This window comes from Diadema antillarum, unplaced genomic scaffold (genome assembly GCF_040938485.1).
Source record: "Diadema antillarum isolate AM-2024a unplaced genomic scaffold, OU_Dant_1.0 scf00000204, whole genome shotgun sequence".
In the NCBI taxonomy this organism is placed as follows: Eukaryota; Metazoa; Echinodermata; class Echinoidea; order Diadematoida; family Diadematidae; genus Diadema; species Diadema antillarum.
Window position 1 is genome coordinate 4,463 of NW_027271093.1, and position 26,271 is coordinate 30,733.

Sequence of the window (26,271 nt, forward strand, 5' to 3'; positions counted from 1 at the left end):
ATGGCAAAGATGATTGATTCACCACTTCCTAAAGGATCAAAATTAGAAGGCAGACTCGGTGCGACAGTCACTGACAGCAGACGAGTTGTGGTTGCAAGGTCACCAGACAGGCCCCGTGACAGGTCCCCTTCTAGGAAAGGTGAGCCAAAAACATACAAGAGGACAGTCACGCAGATTGATTCCAAGCCAGTGAAGGTCAAGTCTGAAAAGTCAGAGCGACTCAACCCGACAAGCATAAAGACGGTGATGACGAGGGCACGCATAAAAAAGAAAAAGGAAGAAGAAGGTGAAAAAAGTGAAAGTTAAGAAGGAAAAGTCTTTGAAAAGAAAAAGCAGTGGAGATGCAGAGAAGGATCATATCAAGAAAATTAAAGTGGAAAGGCAGAGTGATGATGAAGACGATGATAAACCGGTGGAGACGGAAGAAAAGCCCATGGAGACAGATGAAAAAATAGAAGAACCTAAACATAGTGAAGTTGAAAATAAAGAAAAAGAATCTAACGATGAAGCTAGTGACATGAAAGAGAAGAAAGAGTCTGCACAACCTGATGACCCGGAAGATGAAGGATGCAAGTCAGTCCAAGATGACAAGATGCAAAAAAGGGCAAGACAGCAAGGCTGTCGGTCGATCTGGGTCATGATGAGGAGCAATTCAATCCGGACTATGAGGAAGATGCAGAGGACGTGGACGCTCATCATGAGGCAACAAAGAAAGCGCGTTCCAGCGCTGGTGACGAGGAATCTGACCATTCTACGCAGAGTGAAGAAGAAGAGGAGGAGGAAGAGGAAGAAGAGGAGGAGGAGGACAGGAGTGCATCTGTCAGCCCCACAAGGACTGATGGTAAGCTCATTTTCTTAATCCATCGTCACTAATTGTTCATACTTCATCATCATCTTCCTCTGCTTCTTCTTCCACTGGAAATTCCACGATGAATAAGTCATCTCTATGTCAATGTTGGAGCGTCAAAAAAAAAAAAAAATAAAATAAAAGGATTTTTTTTTTTTTTTTACAATCACGATTCCTTTCATTAACTCAACGAGCCCTGGTCATCACAAAACGACCCTATCATCATCATACCTGACGATTCATGAAGTTTGACGATCTCAAAATTCCCATGGATCTGCATGACAATTAACAACAACCAGCTGATAGAGCTCATTCATGAAAAAAAAAAGACTCAAAATATATTCCCTCGTTTAAGAAGGAGAGTATAGTTTTGCTGAAGATGGGACTTCAGGTGTGCAATTTTTTTGTGTGAGATAATGACAAAATTCTTAAGAAATATGAAAGGGCATATATTTCTCAGGGGAATTCAAAGTTTATTCGATGAAAATATGGTTTTGAGATGGCTGAGGTATCCAAAGCAAAGTCACTCCTTTTATTCAGATCGCTGTGTTTTCCTTTGTATTTGGATGTTGTGGTAATTTCAAAACCTATTTTCATCAACAAACAAAAAAACAAAAAACACAAAAAAACAAACTTTGAATTCTTCTTAAATATAGGATGTTAAAAGCTGAATCCTCATCCAAACCGATACTACTCCATACCTTTAATGTATTTGGATTCTTTTACCATGCTGTTATTTTTGTCGTTGTCGTTGTTATATTTCATGGGTTTGATTGGAGAGTAACTTCCAGGAAAAGTTCGAATCTGATCCAGAGGCACCAATATCATATCAGCATATAAGAATATTAAATAAAACAACTATAACAAAACTAATTTGCATTCTTCAAGAAGAAATTCGCAGGCGGAGGGCATTAAGGAAACGTCCACGTCGGAAGGCAATGTACGATTACCATGGTCGACCCCATGGCGATGTCGGCGGAGATACACATTCCCGAGAGACATGTGAGCAAGCCCACTCGACTATCGGTGTCACGACGAATTCCCGCGGGGTGTCGACAGCTGCTGGAACCACGCGGACATCGACTCCCGCCTCCCTGGCAGGACTAAATCTGGGTGGGACCACTGAGCCCACCACGGAGCGCATCACTTCGCGTGAGTGCCTGGTCACCATGGAGACGTTTGCTGAAGGCCTTTTACTTCCCGATGGTTTCATCAGGGCTCACCATGATGGAAGAATTCCATTTGCCACTGTCATTTTTTTTCTTCGTCTACCACATTTTTATCAATTTTGGAGGGGATTATTTTTCTGTTATCATTAGTCGATCACGTCGACTGGTATAGTTTGGTTGGAAGCTGCGTGGTGGATTTGCGTGATTGCTGATATTGAGCGATCCTTTGTGGCAATCCGGATTCGGTGGATAACCATCCCATTTCTCCTGGATATGGCATTTCGTTTCAAAAAAGAATCACAAGATCATGTGCTCATTAATAGAAACAGTGACGCATCACGTTAGCCTATACATCTATACATACGCCTACTCTCTAATTTCTATAATATCATTTTTTCCTCTCTCTCTCTTTCTCTCTAATCAAACGTTGTTGTTCTGTTCTGCATGGAAAAATCGCTTGTGCATGTTCTAGATGTTCGCTTGTGTTTTGCTTGCATGTGTTTTTCATTCATTATTGTCGCATATTGATACAACGTTTTACGTCTCATCGCCCGATTGCGTTAAAAAGTACATTTATTTAGATTAGTATAGTTACGTCAGTGGAATCGATATCACTCTAAATACCCACAGAATACAGTCTTGTTTCAAAATCGCAGTCGCAAAAATTCACTCTTCCATAATATTATGTTGCACTCACCCGCAACTTTGCCCCGCCTGTCGACCATACAATCATATCCACCGCCACATCATCACATTGTGTAATACACTGCCCCACCTTTTTTGACACTTTCTTGATATCAATATTATCCCTCAACAATTATTTAGCCTATGTCATATTTCTTTTATTTAGTATCTCTTGCAATCATATTACTCGATAAAAGAAAAAAATCAAGCATGACATTAACATTATATGATTTTGTTGTTGTTGCATTCATGTTTCGCCCTTTCGTTTTGGTGTGATTGACCGCATTCTTTTGCAATTATCACATGCGTGCATTTTGTCAATTCTACTCTCAGCATGCAACGATGTGGAATCGTGATAAATGCTGACTGTTATCTGTTATCTGTTATCCATTGTTTTCCATGTGCATTATGTCGCGACAGGAGCATTTGAATTATGAGCACGTTTTGATAGCCATACACTTCCATTAAGGTACAGTATTTTATCTATTAAAAAGCACCACACACACCAAAAAAGAAAAAAAGAAAAGGTAACTTTGTCATTGGAGCGTTATTTGGTTATTGAAAACATAATGCTCTGTGAAGAAATATTTATTGACTACAATCAAACGGCTCTTTAATCGGGATTTATACTTCATAATCTAAGTCGTGCGTTTTTGAACGCTTTCTGTCTACAATGGAATATGTGTAATGTTAGATATATAATACCTGTATGTGGGCCTGTGTTATGTTATAATCATGTTATGTGTCTAAGATTTATTGAATATGAAATGATCCAAATTGTCCTTCTTGTAACCTCAATCAATCATGTATGATACAAACAAGGTGTAGTTGTATCACATTAATGCAAAGGTTTGTCTTTACATTCATTTGGTAACACGCAGTGATGTTCTACCCTAACCTCTAAAGACTTAGGGGGGCCTACCTCTAACTTTCCTTGTTTCACGTTTTGTTTGTACAGCTACCACCCCGTCTGGTTGCCTGGTTGATTGTCCTAAAAATGAGGTATGAATCGAAAAAAAGAATAGACTTCGTTGGGTTTTCGATATCATTTATATCTATTCATGTTTAATACACGCGCATTGAAGTTTTTGCTCCAGAAAATGAATTATATATGTAAATGTATATATGCATTTCTAGAAATTTTTAAAATTTTTGACGTAAAACTTAAATACTCTGCTTGATTTTCTTGGTTTCTATTTTTTTATTTGCTTTGAGAAGTTTGAGATTTCACTTTGAGGGAAAGAAATGGTGGCAAAAACCAATCGGCCAAGGAAATGCATGCTTTAAAAAAAAATGTTTTATTGAAGAATCTGGATTCGCGATATGCTTTTTTGCATCATCCGATAGTATTATAGAAAATTACGTCGAATGTTTTTATATTTTTATCTCTTTTAGGAGATTTGGGACTTTCGTTCCTTTTGTGTTTGTGTTTGTGTGGTTTGGGGTTTTTTTTTTATTGTTTGCTTGGTTGTTGGGGTTTTTTTTTTGCATTCTTATCTATTTTTATGTACCTATCATTTTTTTTTTTTTTTTGCAGACCACCACTCGTCTCTTACCGTCAGCGGCTGTTCCCGATCCCGATCCCGAACTTTCCGAGAACGTCACTCAAGTCCTGCAAGCCACCCAGAACAGCTCTCGTTTCGCCTCGCCGGACTTCGTGTCCAAGGTCGAGACCTGGTTGGTAGAGCACAACGAAATCCCCGACGACTTTGATGATGACGAGCGATTCGACTACGCAAAGGTATATATAGCCTTAAAGGCATTATCAATTTACCATTTGCAAATGGAACAAAAGATCCAGATTTAGTGCTTCAAATTAATTCTTAAATGTGAGTTAGGGATAGAAACAACCAGCGTAAAAAAGTTAATCGATATAATCATGTTAAGTAGGCCCTACAAAATGTGAACAGTAGTTATGATAAAATTGTTTCTAGACTAAACTGTCTACAGTCACGACAGTTATGGTTTAGTGGGAAAATAACGATATCTCCTTATATTTCAGGCTTTATTGCAAATCTTTTACATGGTAGGCTGTTTTGTGATACAATTGACCTATACATTATGCATCAAGCGTGATAACTCGAACATTCTTAAATCACTGCTCCCAATGGTAAACAGTACCTTAAGTGATATTCTGAAAGATGAAAATACATCAACATAGGTTCCATGATGCTGTTGTGCACTGTCATCATTGTTGGTCAAATTTTTATTAAATTTTTATTAATATTAGAGGCGCTATCACGGATTGTTATTCCAAGAAATAGAAGAAGCTGTCAAACCTAACTTGTAACTTGCCATATTGGTCATATCAACTACACCTGTTCCAGGTGTATTTGCATTTCTTGTCCTATTAAAATTCCTTCTTTTTCATTTGTTCTGTCTTCTACATTACTTATTTTTGTATTTTTGTTTGTCTTTTCATGAAACATGACACATACAGCGGGATGTCAGATTATACTTACATTTTTATTCATGTCACTTCGGCATAAAAACTATTGGAGAAAGATCAGTTTTATAAAAGTGAAAATTATTCTCCCTTTCACATTTTGACCCGCACAGGATTTCCTTGGAGTCTGCAGCAACGTATTTAACGTCGACCTGATAAGGCTGAATCGAACCGAAGTAAGTTTGAATCGTTAGTGTCAGAGCAATCTAAGCACCTTGGGAATGATAATTTCCACCATCATCGTCATGAGCAGTCAATATTTGTATATTGTGTATTGTACATACATATTGGTTTTGCTGACCCATTATCAAAATTGATTTTATAATCATTGCGGGGATGACTATATTTGTGAAGCAGTTACTGTGTATTATTTGTGTATAGCAGAATAATCAGAAATTGACGCAATGACAGTCCTAAGAATTACTTTGTAACATTTTGTAATATGTTTGAAATGTCACGCAGCTAGCAAGAATTGAATGTTCAATTGTAATCAAGGATGGATGATGGAATCGAAATAAAATACTGTTTGAAACAAAAATATTGCTTTTAGAACGTACAGCCACATCGTAGGTTCTAGGTTACAGGATAAAAAATAAAGAATTTCTTTATTTGAATATATAAATGCTCTGTAATTCTAAACAGTACTTGTGATTATTGCATATACTTTGTTTTGTGTTATGTTTGTTTTTCATTAACATTTCTATGTACATTCAACTGCATTGTATAATACGCAGCTCTTCCTTCAAAAGCAGAATTTCTCAAGTCTTGTAATTTCAATTCAATTCATATGAATTTATTGGAAATTTTCTGCATTGAAGATATATGAAAAAATAGAATACAGCTATTTCTTTTTATTTTCAAGACAGTAAAACATACAGTGTGTACATCCGAACAAAACTGAGATATAAATGTACAGATAAAAGAAAAGAATTATAGGAGAAGGGAACCACTCGGGATTAAGTGAATCAAATGATCTGATTGAATTATGGCGCATGTATTTGGAGTGTGAATGCAGAAGACTATCGTCGAATAAGTATTTGGCTTGAAAATACGAAAACCTTGAAAGAGAAGAAAATGGGCAAAACGTATATCATGTTTATTTATCGAAAACAAAAGAAAAGAAAAAAAGACAAAGTCATTCTGGCATCGCATTACGAAAACAAAAATTGTATAGACACAATAATTATGTACAGAGAATGAGGTGAGTGAGGTGAGTGCTGGTGCAAGTGAATCATGTTCTTGATTTTAGAATGTAAATTGGGCTAAACATAAAACGCCAAGACCTCCAATAGAACCCACTATCATTATTACTGCTATTGTCAATACTATTATTACTATTATTATTATCATCACCATCGTTGCTATTATCATAAATACTATCATTATCATCATTATTGGAATCTTCAATATTACTATCAGCATTATCATGATCAGTACAGTGATGGTAGTAGCAACAGTAGTTGGGGGGGGGGGGGGGTCATCCCACTAGACCGACACCACGAGTTCGACATTGAAAACATGCCCATGAGTCATACAGCCCATGAGTTCGACACTAGGCAAATAAAGCCCATTCGTTCATTACTAGGCAAAAACAGCCCACGAGTTCGACAGATACAACACGGCGCTTAATGTGTCGGTCTCGTGGGCCTTCTAGCTTAGTGTGGAACTAATGGGCTGTGCGACTCGTGAGCTGTATAACTCATGGGCTGTATAACTCGTGAGCTGTATGACTCGTGGGCTGTATGACTCGTGGGTATCGGTCTCGTGACGTGCACCCAGTAGGGGTAGTATTAGTAAGTATATTGCCAAATAACACGGTTTCGTTACCTTGGCGTTGCCTCTTCAAACCAGGCTGCCTCGAAAGTCGCCGATTCCTGCAGTAGTGTGGCTGAGTCCTTGACCTCTGACCTCGACGCTGGAGAATCTCTCGACATATCCAGATCCAACATTGGTGAGAGAGAACATAGTAGCACTTTAATTGTAGAATTATCAACCCAATCAGCATTGACTCATCCCTTTAATTCATCATGCGTAAATTACAACAATTATCTCACCGGCGTGACAGAAATCAGTTTAATAGAAATATTGATCAAAGAATTCATAAAAAGGAAACTTGTGCATTCAGTCTCGGTACCTGGAAAAGTTCACAAATAAGGAGAAAATTAATAATAGAAATGATTGAAAATGTATGAATGATATAAAATATACAGTATATAAAGATATGTAATTATTTCAAATGCTCTCAGTCCTTAACGCTCATCATGTAGAGCCTCTCTGACGACGATAATAATAATAATAATAATAATAAAAATAATAATGATAATAACAATAACAATGATAATAATAATAATAATGATAATTATAATAAAAATTAATGATCATAATACATTTATTATAATGATAAATATGAATGAGATATATAAACGGTGATAAGTTATCATTATCTGGGCGCCTTCGAATGTTTCTCAGATAAATGGCGCTATATAAATGTTGTTTCATCATCAGCATCATATGCTTTAGATACGAATATGATTACAGTTGTATTACAATGTTATTTCATCATTATGTTTATTATATATCATCATCTTTATCATCATAATCAAAATAATTATCGTTATCATCATTGTGCTCGTTGTTGCTATTCTCATTGCCATTCTTTAGACTACGATTGCCACCGACATGTATTATATGACTTTATAAAATGGTAGCTCAGTAGTGGCCTAGTTCTGATTTGAGGTCTTCGAAAACTGTCCAGGTGATTCCTGAGAACAGTATGAAATATAAAATATGTGCTAGAGATAATACACATCAGATAGTGCGTAGAAACATTTGGGGACATTTGCGTTCACAGACGTGCATGCAGAGGTGGAGACCACGCTCAACTTTACGGGCTTCTTGTACAGCTTCGAAGGCGAGGACGAGAACGATGCCGACGACGATCAGGTCGTCAGTATCTCCCAGAATATTGTGGACGATCTCGGTTTGACTGGTGCGTAAAAAGAAATTAATAATCAAACTTCATTACAGGACTGTGTATGTTTGATTCAAGCAAAAGTCATTTAAACATACGGAAATATCTTCTTTGTTTTTTTTTATTAAGATCAAATGCATTCGCCTGTATACATTAGTGTCCATCTATAGGGGATATGAAAATAAATACAAAGAAATGAGGAAATAAGATATTACCTTTTGTAAACGAAGAACCCAAGATATGTCTGAGATTCAAATTAAAAAACCATGATGGTCTTTAAAGTGTTCAAAATTACTATCATTCATATTTCATTACTGCCTTGATTATCGCTATTTTTATCTTAGTTACGTATTTTCATCATGTATGTTTGTCATTTTTGTAGTGTTCTACTAGTTTTATTATGACTGCCATAAAGAATAATACTAGTCATGTATAGTATATGTACCACTCTTATCATCATCAAAAATCACAGATAACATGATTATTGATAATTGTGGTAACTTACGTCGATTTTTTATTTCTTATCATTTTTTTTTTTTATTATTCAGGAGACGATACGATTGGTATCACTATAGTATTGTACAAGAATGGCCACTACATATCGGGGTAAGTTGACTCGGTTTAGTTTGTACGAAATGTATGTATCAGATCAATGAATGTTGACAGATGATCTGACCGAACTGTGAAGTTGCTACTCGTATTTTTACAAATCATACCCTCATTTTTTGAATGTATATATTCAATTGAATATAGAGACGTTTATGGTCAGCAACCCGTGTGTTTCTATAATGTAGACGCACTCAGCATCATGATATTGAAATCATGTAATTTACGAAAAGGTTTGAGTGTTTCCATTAGGTTGTTGGTTTTTCTTTCATTCTGTGAACGTTCGAATTGACTGTGTAACATAAAGTAGTTCCTATATATTATGTGACCCTGCATCACAAAACCAACAAACAGTCGCCAGACACAGATTTTTAGATAAGGGCAGATTCTGAAAGAGCAGACTCTAAGCTTTAAAATGATGTATAGCTCAACTGAAATTGACCCTTCTAACCTATCTAAATATTGGGAAGAAAACACACACTCTGGAAAAGTGTGAACCGAGAAAAGAGGCTCTGAAGTACAGGGTCTATTCAGCTATTAATCTTCACCAAACCGTGTTGGCTGTTGGATGAATAGGACAAAAAACAGATGACAAAGTGAATGATATCACCTTGATATTAAACTGTGTAAGTTCCACACTTCGGGAGATACTCCGACCTATTTCTGGTCTATATAGCGTATAGGTGGTTACTTTAAAATACTTTTTAAGTATAAACGGATTCGAACTTGAGCTGTAGAAATCTCTTCACATGTACCACTTTGTCTCCATACAGTCATGACAACGATACTATCGAGACCAACGATCGTCCAGCCGGTCCCGTAGTCTCCATATCAGTTGCTGTCAACAAGAATCTCACATCCGTTCCTGTAGCGTTCAAACTACCGAACTATTTGGTGAGTATTTTTTTTTTTGGATGATGATGATAATGATGATGATCTAAAACAAAAAACCCAGCGCTATTCGGAAGCTATACATTGCTTGCAAGAAGGGATTAATGCATTAGGGCCTATATTTCATTACAAAGTTATCGCATTTCCCTTTAAAAGGCCAGTATTCCTTCAGTGATGGAGGTCGTATGTCTTGTTTGTTGGGGAAAAATATCATAGCGGAAATGTTATAGACAGAAGAGGAAGGGTGGATCAGAGTCTACGGCCTCATAATGTGATGAGCCCCTGCGTTTTGGTGTGTTTGTTTGTGGTGTGTTTTTTTTTTGTCAGTAAGTGGTGGCACTTAAGGGGCTTTGTCCATCAAAAGAGAAACAGTATAACGGGCGAGAAATTTTGATAGCAATTCGTAGATATGTTTCACCTTCGCTTCGTGCAATGGCTTATGCTTATACGAGACTTTGAAAGGCTGTTGTAAATTGTAGCGCACATGATCCCTATAGTAGAATACATGTGACAATTAGTACTCATTCGAAAAGTTGTTCTGCAGTATTAAACCTTTATTGATTCGGTGTACAACCTGCGAGTTGCTTAGTTCCGTGTTCAAATGCGTTTTTTTTTTTTAAGCCGAATACCAGAATACCGCTTACCACGTTGTCATGCACATGTTACTGTTGCACATGTAATAATCAAATGAATTCTTCATAATAATTATTATCAAAAGAATGAGCCAAGCGTGAAGTCCACTGGCCATGTTATTTTTCAAAACATTTTTTTCCTCCTTACAGGCCCATCTTGATATCAAGAATGATGCCGAGCTAGGCGTTGACGACTTCAAGTGCGTGTTCTTTGATAAAAAAAGGTAAGCCAACATGATAATTGTGGTATTTATAAAATACTGGGGCGCTGTGGCATAGTAGATACGACTCCCAACTCCCGATCGGAGGATCCGAGTTCGATTCCCGCCCAGTGCTTACGTCCTTGGACAAGATGTTTTTACACACCATGTCCCTCTCGAACCAGGTGTATAAATGGGCACTATGGTAACGTTAGGGTAATGATAATGGCAGGGCCCTCTGGTAGAACTGTGGTTCAACACTGAAGAGGCCACCCTGGTTTAAAAAGACCAGTATTACTATTATATATACTATCATAAATCATGGAAATAGTAAAATAAAAACTTGCAACAAATCCTTACTATAACAAAAGTATGATAGGTAAATGGTAAATCTGATTATTAACCTCGAGGCAATGATGGTGTAGCTGCATCTTTATGTGCCAAAAATGGTCTTACCATAATGTTTGTTACCATACATGATTAAATCTGACAAATTAACCTTTTGAGATAAACTTAAATAAAAAAGTGGATTAGGGTAACCAAGCAGTACATGTCACCTACAAAATATATTATTAACAAGCACTTTCACAGCTCTTTCTGCGTGATGTTTGTGAGCTGAAGTGGAGAGGAATTGCCTCTCCTTGACTGCAGAACACTGATAGATTTGGGTTGTTGCCTTTTGTTTTGTACATCTATTATTCGCTTCATCCATTTTGGAACTCGCTCTAGCCTGTCGAAAAGACAGGTGTTAGTCTGCAATATCATTGTGTACAATACAAAGATCAATTCAGGCCACATTTCACTGTTAGGAACATGTTATTTGATTGGACGTTGTTCGCTTGATTGTTTTTTTTTTAACGTTCATACGTAGATGTTCGAAATCAAATTCAACGATGCTAATAACGCATGTAATCATTTTCAATGGCGCCAAACTCACACGTATTTTAATGAGCGTATTCAAGGAAGATGCGTCCAGATTTATACATGGATGGCAACCAATATAATCGACTATGAAATAAGCGACTTTTCTGATTGACCCTCAGTGACGGAAGGGGCGAGTGGAGTGATTTCGGTTGTCAAGTTCAGAACGCCAACAGGAATTTTACCGTCTGCTCCTGCAACCACACCACGCATTTCGGCGTGCTTCTGCAAGTGAACGAGGCCCCACCGGTAACCACACACACACACACACACACAAAGTATCGCTTCGGATGTGACTCATTACAATACAATCCCGCTGTCTTTTAAAGATCTATTCATCGGACCGAATATTATTTTGGCGATACAATGTGCTGGAAATGCGGCGGATGAAAAAAAAAAATCGAAATCACCATCAATAAGAAGTAATAGGTGGTGAAAATATGAGTTTAGTTCGTTTCTGACAAAGAGTTAGTTTGAAAATGGTTTTACGTCTTTTCTTAATTTGGTTTTGACTATTTTTGCCACATTCAATCCGTATTCAACAGTAGTGCTATCACCACCTATATCAACAGTCATGGCATTTTAATAATTATGATAATGATATTGGAAATAGTTACGATATTGTATTGATCATAGTAATGATAGTGACAACCAGTAACACATTCATAATTGTGATTATAATTATCCTCATAATGATACCAGTGATAACAATAAAAAAAGAAAGTAGGCCTAAGTGTTATTTCCGTCTTAGTGTATAAGTCCGCCGCACACCATGATACGACTTTTGGTCGCACGGCTAAGCGACTTTGGATCGGAAATAAACAAGCGTTTATTATTATACTGAGACTATTGTTATTTATTTCGGATCCAAAGTCGTATAGTGTGCGCTGGGCTTTACTGCTACCGATGCTACTATTGGTACCACTAGTATTGCGTACAGTCATCATCAGCATTATCGTCATCATTATCATCATCATTAACATGATTTCAGCTCCGACCTGCCGATGAGCTTGCCCTGAGCCTCATCACGTACATTGTGGGCGGAATCTCGCTGGCCTGTCTGCTTGTCACCATCTTCATCCTCAACTACCTCTCGTGAGTCCGATGGAGATTTTGAAATAAAAAATAATTAATTTGATTTGATTGCTGTGTTTTGATTTGATTTGATTTGATTTGAATTCAATCGGTTTATTATACTTGACCGTCAAGCTATATATGATTATGATTATGATGTGATACATGATATGACGTGACGTGACGTGACGTGACGTGACGTGACGTGATGTGATGTGATGTGATGTGATGTGACGTGATGTGATGTGATGTGATGTGACGTGATGTGATGTGATGTGATGTGATGTGATGTGATGCGATGCGATGCGATGTGATGTGATGTGATGTGATGTGATGCGATGCGATGTGATGTGATGTGATGTGATGTGTTGTGATGTGATGTGACGTGACGTGACGTGACGTGATGTGACGTGACGTGACGTGACGTGATGTGATGTGATGTGATGTGACGTGATGTGATGTGATATGATATGATATGTTTGATATGAAATGATATGATATGATATGATATGATATGATAATACATGTGTGAATATAATCGGTTTAACTTAGTGACCGCTGAGGGCAGCAATTAAAGCTTGCAAGCGACGACTGGGAGATAAGGGAAAAAGCATGTCTTCCCAAGGGGCACGGCCTTTAAAGAGAAATCGAAAATTTGCAAAAATAAACATATGTTTGATTAGTTTTCCTTCATCTTCTTCGATATTTATTTTATTGGCACAGGTCACTCAACTCCGATCGGGTCAGGATCCACAAGAACTTGGTTAGCGCCCTCACCGTTGCCCAGGCCCTCTTCATGTGTGTGTCCCTCGCCGGCAGACACAACGTAAGATTCTCACTTGACTGTTAAAGATGCATGATGTCATTCTACCTGTTAGCAACGTCCCGTGTAACGAACGACAATGCTGACGAACAGCAAATTCAAATGCTAAAATTGGAATTAATCCTTGGCATGATTTTAAGTGCTGACTGACACACACACACACACACACACACACAAACGAATGGCATTGTAACACAGTGTCAGAAATCTCTGGCACATAGAGTGGGTTAAATTGCTATTTGAAGAGAGGTAAGCTTGGGTGTATTTACTGTCTTAGAAAAATAATCTGCATTTTGGTCTAATTTGTCATGACAATGGATATCACTGGATTGAATAAAAGAGACAAAACAGACATACTTTGTAGTCTAATTTGTATGTGAGAAAGGAAACAAATAGAATGTTTAAGTCTTTGCTATTTTCTTGGCAAATTCTATGAGGAACATATTTGGAACAACTAGACGAAAGGTGTGAATGGTGTATTGCTGGAAATGACTGTCATAAATTATCATATGACCATAATAATCCAAATACAAGGGCACAATATGGCACGCTGTGAAAATTAACAACCGACCATTTTATTAATGCATTCATTCATTCTATCATTCATCTTTTCATTCATTCATTCATTCATTCATTTGTTCGTTCATTCATTCATAAATTCGATGCTGTTCCACAGATAAGCTGTCGTCTCGTCACCCTGTTCTTGCATTACTTCTACCTGGCCGTTTTCTCCTGGAGTCTGCTAGAGGGCGTCAACCTATACGTGCAGATCGTCAAAGTTTTCTCGACGGGCAAGAGCGCCAAGTACTGGCACTATCTCCTATTCGGATGGGGTAAACGCACTTATCTGCTGCATTCGTTCATTTTTTTTCTTTCTGGGGTTGTCAGACGCTGTTTATGCCCCTTGGAAACACCAAAGCAGTTGTTTCAATCAAAGTGATAAAAACCGAGCTTATTTAGAATCATATTTCACGTCCTCTATTCCATGGTCATCTATAAAATAAAGTCCCATAAACATGATAAAGATATCTGACCAAAATTTTGCTGTATTCATCATTGTTTTGTAAACATTGATAGAACACAAAAGCCAGCTTTCTTAGCTAAAGTTTCTTCAGCTTTAAATTTATAGGCGTCAATTGAGACACCAAGAGAGACGAAACATGCTCGACAGGACGACCAAGAATGTCTCAGTTAAATGCAATAATTGATTCTTGACGCAAAAATTTGAAAAACAGATCAGAAATCAACAAGAAAGAAAGAGATTATTATGAAACATTAGCAGCGACAGTTTTCGTAACATTTGCGGTTCGATTTTTTTTTTCAACATAATATTATATTTATGAAAATAATTCTGATCGATATTGTTCTCTTTTTCTCTTTGCCATTTTTAGGAATTCCGCTGCCGATAGTTGTCACGTCTGCCGCAGTGAGGTGGAAAATTTACGGAGCAAATGGCATGTACGTTTAGCACCGTACAATTGTCTTCTTCACTAGGCAAATGAAGGGTTTGTTTGCAGAAACGGATAAGTCCATTTTTGAAGATTTTGCGAATTAAGAATACAGTGGTCAATGAGGAATCTATATATCTTACTGATCATCTATCTGAAGAACTTTGCAACTGATCATCAATTTGAATATCTGAAGAATAGTCTCCAAATACGATACGCTCTGTCGTGGCATATGCTCTATACGCCCTTTCGTGACATATCACGCTCTCTACGCTCTTTCATTCGTGACAAAACAAAGAAACAAAAACAAAAACATAAGTTAACTTACAGCCTGATTACAAAATAATAATTATCGGATAGAAAAGAAGAGAGTTGATTTTTTTAAAACGAATTTATCATCACAGCTGCCGTTAGTGATGAATCATGTCTTCTCAATTCTAATATTCATCAGATGTTGGCCGACTTTTGAGAAGGGACTAAGTTGGTCTTTTGCTGGACCTGTTGCTGTCGTCATATTGGTGAGTTTCTGTGAGGTTTGCAATGTTTTAAATTTAAAAATAAAAGTAATGTGTCTCAAACCTTTCAACACAAACTCTTTATAAATGAAGTCACTTCATGGTGTCGGGTTTACTACTTTTTGGAGGATGTATCCTTCTTGATGTCCGTGATGGTTGAATAAGGAAAGTGGCAGGTCGTGGTTAATCTGTCAAAAATTTCGTTCGTTAACTTCCGCAAAACAATATGTTAGTTGCATGCGTTGGGGCGATCCACATATTGTTCAACAAAATTAAAGGGATTGTACAGTTTTGGTTGAGACCTAATTTAAAGTTTCTAACATTTTTGGGTGAGATGATGTGAAACCTCTTATGAAATATGAAAGAGCATGTAATCCTGTGAGGAATTCAACGTTTATTTGATGAAAATTGGTTTTGAAATGGCTGAGATATCCAAAAAAGAGCAATTCCAATAAGTGTGGGACCCACACTTTATTACGATCGCTTTGTTTTACTTTGTTTTTGGATGTTTCATTCATTCCAAACCCGATTTTCATCAAATAAACTTTGAATTCCTCTTAAAATGGTATGCTCTGTACTATATCATAAGTGTTTTCTTGGTATCTCGAAAAAATTTAAGAGCCCAATTTTCATCTCCACCAATACTGTACTATCCCTTTAAGAGGTGATGCGCTGATTTTTTGAAAGTAATGAATTTGTTTCTACATTGACAACACTGCGTCGTGTAGTTAGCGTAACGCTTTCTCTTCGACTTATTTGGATTGCATACATACTGTTTTCTTCTTCTTCTTCTCCTTACCTCCTCCTCCTTCTTCTTCCTTTCACGTTCTTCTCCACTCGCAGATGAATTTCATTATCCTCTTCATGGTGGTTCGCATTATAGTGGCGTCAGCTGCAGCCGTGAAGACAGACAACTTTGAACACATCAAGTGAGTACAATTTTTGCATTTACTAGTAGTCCACGCCAGCCAGTATTAACTGACCCCCTTCATTTATTGTAGTTACGAAGTAATATTGTCTGAAGAAAACTAAATCAACGCAAATTGTACAATTGGCTGCGCTCGCCACCTCAAAAAAGTCTATAATTGTTCGGCGAAAGTGCAAAAAAATAATGACGGCCTTGGATAGTGTCAGACTATAGTATCCAACTGCAAAGATTTTTTTTTTCTTCAAAGTAGATACGTGACAATATAGACATATGTATTGATTAGGAGGGGTTGGACACCAGAATATATCGCCTGATCCAAGATCATCTGGCATAACTCCAAGCCGAAGGCACTAATGGGTTTCACGACGAACACCCTTGTACAAATTGTACAAAGTACATGTGAATCATAAAAGTGGTTGGTATGGCACGGCCCACGCATCAAATTTTCAAGTGGATAAAATCGGTGGTAAGCGGGCAATTATACGCGTTCCTTATTGAGATTGTATTTCCCCACATAGGCGCCTATTGTAGATCACAGTGAGAATGTTGATGAGTAACATTATTATGCATATACTGCATTTCTATGCTAGCGGGGATGTACGTAACGTTGTTGCTTTTCGTTTGACTCCTTGCGTGAACGAAGAGCTGGAGTGAAGGGGGCTCTCCTCCTCGTGCCGATCCTCGGTCTCAGCTGGGTCTTCGGCTTCCTGTCGCTGGGCGGGACCAATATCGTCTTCACCTACGTCTTCGTCATCGCCGTCGGGCTACAGGTATTATAAACTTAAATGGACTGCATCATTGGCGCGGAGTCGACCCTGCCTCCTCCGCCATTGTCCCCGCCTCCCCCGCCATTGTCCCCGCCTCCCCCGCCATTGTCCCCGCCTCCTCCGCCATTGTCCCCGCCCCCCCGCCATTGTCCCCGCCTCCTCCGCCATTGTCCCCGCCTCGCCCGCCATTGTCCCCGCCTCCCCCGCCATTGTCCCCGCCTCCTCCGCCATTGTCCCCGCCATTGTCCCCGCCTCCCCCGCCATTGTCCGCACACAATCTTCTTTGCCCACCCCTTGCTGCCTGCCGATATTTGAATTAGGACACCCCATAATACGAATTGATTCATCAAATCAACCAGAAATTATTTGCTGGCATTTAAAAGATATAAGAATTTCTCATTTTGGGGGTAAGTATTGACGTTATTTGGAATGCTTATGGTAACTTTAGAGAGCTTCTGATAATTACATCGATATCGTTTCTGTAGGGTTTTTTTTTTTTTCAAAGTCTTTGCTATGAAAGCGTATACGACCAACTGTAATGCCATAATCTTAGGGGACAACCTGAACCATAAACCCGACAAAAAAGGTCATTATTTCAATGAGGTAATTATTTTAATTTATTTTAAAAGATAATTATTATCAGTGACCGAGGTACTTCTCCATCCTAATCATTAGCATAAATACTCATGACATAATAATCTGGAGTATACCAGGCAGTGCATACAATGGAGTATATGAATATAAAAACGACCCAAGTCCAATTTTTTGCCAAATTCTGTTTGACATGGGAAATTGTAGCTTATGCATGGACTCATCTTGTGTATAAATGATAAATCCTAATTACCCCCGGAAGTGCCTGAAATAAATGAGTTAAATCTTATACGAATGTTAAGAATGAAGGACTTGGGTCATTCTGACATTCATATTATTGCGCCCTCTCTCGTCCTTCTCTCATCTCTATAGCAGAATATCATGTATATGGATCAAAGAACGACCCAAGTCCATATGAATCAAAGAACGACCAAAGTCCATCACACAAAATGGCCTCTCCACAATTAATGCTAATGTTAATTGTCATAATAATATATGTTCTAATTTGTATATACAATGTTGCCTTCCCATCTCAGTTAAATAGAATATCATTGGACAAACAAAAAAGATATGAAGTTTTTTTTAGTTTACTCGAAATGGTCTTCTATGGACTTGGGTCGTTCTTATATTCATATACTCAATTGCGATATGACGACAATCTGCGAAATTTCGTGACAAAACCCATTCAAGTCTGTTATAGTTTGACCAGCTCTCTGAAGCACATCCTCAATCACCCCTGTTCCATTTCCCTTGTTCAACTTGTAGGCATTTTTTCCCTTTTTTTCCTTCCATTCTTTCCATCTATTTTGTCAAATCTTGTCATGTTGTTTTGTTTCGTCTTGTCGTGAATTGTTGGATTTTATTGATCAGATCGAAAAACATCGTGCTTTTTCACAGGTCATATGACAAATACATTTTTGACATCACAAAACAAAAGTTTGATAGCATTCAATGATAGTAAAACTACCAGGCGTCTGATCATTTTTGGACTATAGTCTCTAACACACGTTAACACCAATAATTCTAGAATCGTATACGTAAATTACGTAAATTGTTTTTGTGATAAGTATTTGTAAATGATATGTGATAAGTATTTGTAAATGAGTAATTCTTAAGTTTTTTTGAGAGGTTCAAAAGATACAATTGAGCTTGCTTTATAGTGGACCTCTCAATTCTTTTTTTCTCAACCGAAGCATAGCTTTGTATTTTTTGCCAGTATGCATTTTTATGTTTATCTGTATCGTTTATCTCTTCCAAATTCGAATGTTTATGTTTTTGATGTAATTATTGATTTATTCTGTGTTATGTTTTGTTGGAAAAAGAATGAAAATAATTGAATTGAATTGAATTGAATTGAATTGGTCTTTCAACCTTCGTCGTTTTACCTTCTCCTGTTTTGCAGGGCATCCTCATCTTCCTGCTTTACTGCGTGTTTAATTCAGAGGTAAGTCAAATTCAATGATGAATATCAGGACTTCATCGTTTCTATCTCATTATGTCTGTTTGTAAAGAAAGAACTTTTGCTTTGACTGATTTTGTTTTGAAAATGGCTCAAAAGGATTATGTTAAGACCTAGCAAGTAAAAGTAGTAGTGTGATGAAAGATAGTTCTCACTTTTGAACAACCATGCATGCAGACAAACATCACCAATCTTGTCTCTCTTGATTCAAATTTAATAAAGTGCATAAACTTGAAATATTGTGAATAAATGAATACATGATCATAAATAGTTAATTGATTATTTTAGTCATCTATGCATATTTATCGAATAAACTCTTTGATAGAAAACACAGTATTATGATAACGCAAATGTTGTTGAAAGAGATGTGATTTTTCCAGCTTTGTACGGTGACAAGCAGCAGCAGCCGCAGCAGCAAATTCCACATTTGGCCAAAATCTATGTATGAATCAAAGTATCCAAGAAGTATTTATTGCGTCACCAAAGAATTGACCAATCACCAAGTAGATGAAAACAATCTCTTTTTCTCTCCCTTTCCAAACTCTGTGTGTGATAAAAATCAGGTGAGGGCTGCAATGAAGCGGAAGCGCGAGAAGCGAAAATTGAGACGGGGTGACGGGATAAGCACGGGGCCCACTCCTTCAACGTCACGCTCCAAGGAGGTGAGAATAGAATGAAAGATATATAGCTAAGCAATGGCATTACAAGAAAGTCATACTTGCAATATAAAATATATTTCTGCTATTGTATATAACCATATTCAAATCTTTATTTCCTAGTTTGCTTTCAGAAGATGAGGTGTTAAAACAAAGTAACGAAGGATGACATATGAGAGCAAGAGAAAGGTGGACATACAGATATTCACAAAATTAGAAGACAGCAGACATACCTCCCAGTCTTTAATCTTGAGTCTTCTTTTGATAGTTGTCTTTGTGTTATATAAAAAAGATATTTATAGATGATGAACGGATGATGAATAAGACATATAAAAAAGAGAAAGTAATTACAACATGATTTACACATTACCAATTACTTGTTGGGTTTTTTAAAGGTAAGCTGACAGCAATTTCTATACTATGATCGAGGCACACGCTTTATATATTTTTTTTCTTTTTAGTAGTATGGCATTTTGCAATTAAGAAAGTAGAGACGTTAAATTCAAAATAAAAAACAATCTTTCAACTCTTGTTAAAGATTTAACTGTATTAAGCGCTTTCATCCATCTGTGATCAAAATAATGCGGACCTGTAGTATGAATGATTTTAAGTGGCAAACATACATGACATAGCCAATGCATTGCCGAGGTTCTCGTTTGCGAACAAAACCGAAGACAAAGTGAAATTTTATCACCTTTCATTTTCCTCACCTTGGGGCAGACAAATGAGACGTCGAGCACGTTTACCAGTCGGTTGTTGGAGAGGATGAAGCGACGGAAGTCGTCGGTGACGGGCAGGCGTTCGACGTCGCCCGTGGACACCATCCATCTCGTGGATCGGAGCGCCTACGCACACAGTACGAAAGGTTATTACCGCATTTCAACCACATGAAATATTAATGGCAAACTTCACTTTCAATAAGTCTATACTCATAATGTTCATTCTTTTAAACTGATAAATACACTGTACATAGGGAGATAAATGAAAAAAATACAGGGAGCTTATCTACCTTTATCGTACGCACAATACTCAGATCCAGAGATTGATGACAAAAAGCGAGTTCGAATTTCATTTGCTTCTGACTCAACTAGTATCAAGGTCTTATCAACGTCTTTGAATCTTACATAATCATCGTAAAATTATGTGAATTCAAGCTTTCTGAATTAATTGCTTTGCTTGATTGATTTGAATGTAGTTCCACTTTGTGTTCACAGAAACAAAAGACAAAGTAACTGAGTTACAATTGAGTATATGAATATAAGAACGACCCAAGTCCAATTTTTGGCCAAATTCAGTTTGACATGGGAAATTGTAGCTTATGCATGGACTCATCTTGTGTATAAATGATAAATCCTAATTACCCCCGGAAGTGCCTGAAATAAATGAGTTAAATCTTACATGAATGTAAGAATGAAGGACTTGGGTCATTCTTACATTCATATTATAGCGCCCTCTCTCGTCCTTCTCTCATCTCTATAGCAGAATATCATGTATATGAATCAAAGAACGACCCAAGTCCATATGAACAGGGAGGTTTTGTCTCACCTCCCTGATATGAATCAAAGAACGACCCAAGTCCATCACACAAAATGGCCTCTCCACAATTGATAATGTTAATTGTCATCATAATATATGTTCTAATTTGTATATACAATGTTGCCATCCCATCACAGTTAAATAGAATATTATTGGACAAACAAAAGAGATATGAAGTTTTTTTATGCCTCCGCAACGAAGTGGCCGGAGGCATTATGTTTTCGGGTCGTCCGTCCGTCCGTCCGTCCGTCCGTCCGTCCGTACGTCCGTACGTCCGTCCGTCCCGTTTTGTTTTTGTCGATATCTCAAGAACCGTGTGGTGGTTTTACATCAAACTTGGTATGAGGGTATATCCTTGGGGGATAATACTTTGTGTGTATTTTAGGGTCACAGGGTCAAAGGTCAAAGGTCACAGGTTATTTTGTGAAAAAAAATTGAAATTTCATGTTTTTCTCCATGTCTCGCAAATGGTTCAAGGTATCTTCATGGAACTTAGTATATATGCTTGTACCGATGGGCAGTGATTATCTAGGGAAGTTGGGGGTCATGGGTCAAAGGTCAGGGGTCAAAGGTCAAGGTCAACTCCTCAAAATATCACTACTTTCCTAATATTTATGCAATGAATGAAGGTTTTTTTTTTTTTTTTTAATTTGATGTATACGTGTACATGTATTACCCAATATATATTCTGTGGGAAGTTTCTTGCCAAAAGGTCAAAGGTCAAAAGGTCAAAGGTCAAGTGAAAGTGCTGAATTGCACTTTTTCCTCCATATCTCAAAAGTAACTCACTTATAGGTATCATCATGAAACTTACATATTTATGCATGTTCAACCTAACAGTGATTCTCTTTGGAACTGTGAGGTCAAAGGTCAAAGGCCAGGTTTAGATAATGCTATTTTCCCATTTGATAGTGAAATTATACTTTTTCTCAATACCTTGAAAACTTACTCAATGCATAAACTTATAAAAGGGTCAAAAGTCAAGTAAAAATCATCAGTTCCCCAAATACCTGCACTCTGACATTTTAATCATTCATCCAATTGAACCTAGTTCTAGGAAAGTGAACATTCAGCACATTTGTGTCAAACCTGTCATTTTAATATTTTGCCAATTGTTTGAAACTGTCATCACACATTGTCAAGACATTGTACTATAGACCTATTAGGAGAACCATGCATTATGGCGGAGGCATATCAGTCGCCGTAGCGATATATCTAGTTTTAGTTTACTCGAAATGGTCTTCCATGGACTTGGGTCGTTCTTATATTCATATACTCAATTATTACTATACTGTAACACTTTTTTTACTTTCAAAAATAATCGAAACAAATATTCTAATAACAGATCATTTGCAACAAATGGTAAATAAGTAAGTAAATGAATAAATAAATGAATAAGTAATAGTCATAAGAATCCCCTCCATTTCCAACAATTTATTTTCAGTATACAGTCATAAAAGTCACAATGGTATATCTCCGTTCACATTATTTGAAGAGTTTGTTCGCAAAAAAAAAAAAGATAAGTCCATATTTGCCAAATGGAGATATTTGCGATTAAAGGTCAAGAAAAATAAAGAGAATGATAGAAAAATGTTTGCTTCTTTTGACCTTAATTTCAAAAATGTACCTTTATATGTTTTTGCGAACAAACTCTTCGTTTCCTTTATCAGAAATTTTGTATCGATTCTTTATGATTATGTACATAAGCCTAAATGTAATTGTATTTTTGTTGGAAATGTGAAATGACATGAAAACATCCATATATGTATATATATATATATATATATATATATATATATTCAATATCTTGCTATATTGATTATCTATATAGGCCCTATATATAGGCCTACACAAAATATGTATTCTGCTTAAAACACTCCAATTAGGATAATCTATAGTATATGTAATACATGTATAACGTTTTCTTTACATCACCTGTCTAGACATTCAACTTCTACACAAGCCGCGAGGGAGTACAGACTCGGGATCCAGTCAGAATCCAATTCACACCCCGAGGACACTGCCCTCTGACAGTATGGCCTCCATTCGAACTGAATCGGTGAGTCGAAAAATCGCAAGAAAAAGTCTGGATATAAAGGTTATGGCTTATCATTTTTAACCGTGCCTTCAGCGAAAGAAAGTGATTTTGCCAAAAGTATCGAATACGTAGACATCTAAATTTGATCATGTTCTCTAGTTTGTATTTATTTTGATGTATCACAATTTCTAACACACACATTTACGAGTCATCAGATAATGTTAATAGGTAGGCATCGTCATGTATTCATGTAGGCCTAACCAATACATCAGGGCATAGTCGTTTGTAAATTCCTCAAAGCCAAAACAAGATGGTACTTTCTATGCGCAACATCAGATTTACACTGACCCTGTTCCGATCTCCGTAATTACCAATTATCTACACCAAGAATAAGTGGAGATTCGTATGTGATTACAAAAGTAGACATCTGACAGAATGACATAAAAAAAAAAAACTTGTCATCGTAGGAGACACGAGAAGATATTAGATTGCGTAGGTAAACTGTAAAATTAAGGGAATTCGGAATACCATATCAACCATTATTATTAATCAGTGATGTCATCTAATATCTGTGTGATAAGAGTATAATAGGTCTGATCCTTTTTCTTGAATCCCTCCAACAGCTACTGGCCGATGAATACGTACCTCCACATACACCTACGTATGAGAACGAGACCCACGGCGTTCCATAGCTCACCCCACGACTGACAATCTTTGCGACAATCGACCAGGGTTTTCACCACCGTCTCACTGATGGTGGCTTCGTTTGCCAGTTATATTCCAAAGCCAACCAATGCCTTCGACAATCCGACCAATTTTGGAATAGAAGAAGAAGAAAAAGAAGAACACTTTTGCCAACATTGTTCGCCTTTGTATCGGTATTTTGTAAGTGTTTGTATAAAGTTGTATTCTAATTTATATGTTCACGAGATATTGTCACTTGAATTGACGATGCAAACGCATTGTGGTAATATCTCGAGGTTGCGTTAATGAGGTATGGGTGACATAGTGATGAAAGATGAATCGAGTAAAAACTGATTGGCCAAATCGTTGGATAATCTTGTAGTGTTCGACGTCACTATTGCACACCTGGTACCATGTGACTCGAGAGATAAATCATCTGTCATTGATTGACATGGGGTATCCCCCTGTCAATCAATGACATCAATGACATTGATTGATGCAGACAAGATGACGCTTAAATTTGTATATTGTGATGATCTTATCACTTTGTTTAATTTGCATTAATTGTAATTGTTACCGATAATCAGTCTTGTAACTTTATGTCAAGTTAAAACTTCGGTGACTTTCATTGTCTAACTTCGATGTAACTTATCACTGGTGTAACTTATCGCTGTTCTGTTTGAGTGGCTTGTTTAAGTTTATGTGTGTGGGGGTGTGTGTTTTTTTTTAATCCAACTCAAACGGAACGCGAGTCGCGTTGCCATTGTGTGTCTCACTCGTACAATGAAATTGTGCTTTCCAGAAGAGCACGTTAATAATCACGGCAAAGTATAAATGTTAATATTGTTAGTAGATGAAATATGTATGTAATATTCTCAAAATTTGACCGCCATTCTTTCGTCAACAAACACACACCTAAACGGAACAGTTGAAAGAAGAAAGCGGATAGTCTTGTAGGCGTGGACACCACAGCTCCTGCTGTGTATAAATCTTTTAGGCAGAGCCGATTTAAGATAATGGATCGATGGCAGGACCGATCATTATTTTGATTTGATATATATGTTATCTTTATTATATGCTGCGAGCTAACTAACCGTTAGTGGGACCGATGCAAAACAATCATTTTTATTGCCCTCCTCACTGTGTAAAATATATTATGATAAATAATGCTGCAACTTGAATGGTGTAAGAATATTATTCGTTATGTCTTCTTATTATTTTACTCCGGTCTAATTGTTGCGGACATCTTGGAATATTGTCCACACTTTATCATCATTGCTGGGATGCTCTCGTCACAAATGTTTTTGTTTGTTGTTGTTCCTTTGTTGTTGTTTTGTTCCTTCATTCGTCATTTTCGTCATGCAGTATAGGCCTACACGGTTACCCTGCCCGGTCTATAGTTCAACACCTAATTCTGGCACTCGCCTGTAAATTGTGTCGCAGCATAATGTCGATTAAAGTTGCAGCACCACGTCACAGGTAGCCGTAGTCTACTTATTGTTTTCTTCAAGATGACGGGTATAATAAGATTGATACGGGAAGAAGTGTCTTTGTCAGGCTAAGTATCGCAACGTATCAGATTTTACAAACATGCTGCGTTTCCTGATTTTTTTTTTTTGAAAGAAGTTTGGTTGCTCTCCTTAACTTAATGATATATACAATATCAACAGAACTATAGGTGTATGTTAAAGGGTCTTACGGCACAGCATAGAGAAACAAGGCAGCAGGCCAGTAAGGCAATGCGAGCTTCATATAGAGTGCCCTTTCAATGAGACAATGGTATACTATTCACTGTTGGATAGCAGCATGCTATCTCATAGAATAGATGACAGAAAGATGTCTGATCTGTTGAATATGGTTTTCCTTTTGTTAACTTTGGAAAATTCAGAGGATGAAGTATTACATTGTGCTCCCTTCAAGATTGCACACACACACACACACGTACGCACTCACATAACAAATAAAAGAAAGAAAAACCGTCCGAGGCGATTCTTGGGCACGTACAAAAAAAAATAGGCCAAATAAATGAAAGTAAGTAAAATCCACCGTATATAGGCACGATGATGGTGGTGGTACTGATGCTACTGTTGCCGTAGGCCCTTTAGTTTTGGTTTGTGGTGGTGATGACTATGATGATCAACATTATTCCAAAGAAGATGATGACGGAAAAGATGAATACGAACAGAGAAGAAAGCCAAAGACCAAGAAGGAGATGGAGCTGAAAAAAAGATCAAAAATGTTATGATGAAGTATACAAACGTGAGTTTTGTCGGTGATGCTATTGAAAATTCATTTGGTGTTTAATGAGTCTTGACACTGATAGCATTGGTTGATAATGTAATCATTGATTAGTGACTTGAAATCATTACGACAAATGCTATTTAT

At 37.2% G+C, this 26,271-nt stretch overlaps 1 protein-coding gene across 1 annotated transcript; it reads left to right on the forward strand.

The window, feature by feature from the left end:
* LOC139723960 (uncharacterized) lies at positions 1 to 23,984 on the forward strand. Its single transcript, XM_071635160.1, has 23 exons — positions 1 to 286; positions 1,736 to 1,999; positions 3,659 to 3,702; positions 4,238 to 4,441; positions 5,260 to 5,322; positions 6,998 to 7,097; positions 7,998 to 8,135; positions 8,666 to 8,723; positions 9,497 to 9,617; positions 10,397 to 10,470; positions 11,490 to 11,616; positions 12,359 to 12,462; positions 13,165 to 13,267; positions 13,941 to 14,097; positions 14,656 to 14,722; positions 15,164 to 15,230; positions 16,071 to 16,156; positions 16,799 to 16,925; positions 18,916 to 18,957; positions 19,536 to 19,634; positions 20,349 to 20,493; positions 23,108 to 23,223; positions 23,826 to 23,984. The coding sequence occupies exons 1-23, from the start codon at positions 1 to 3 to the stop codon at positions 23,892 to 23,894; spliced, it is 2,661 nt and encodes an 886-aa protein (XP_071491261.1). The 3' UTR covers positions 23,895 to 23,984.
* Positions 23,985 to 26,271: the final 2,287 nt, after the last annotated feature.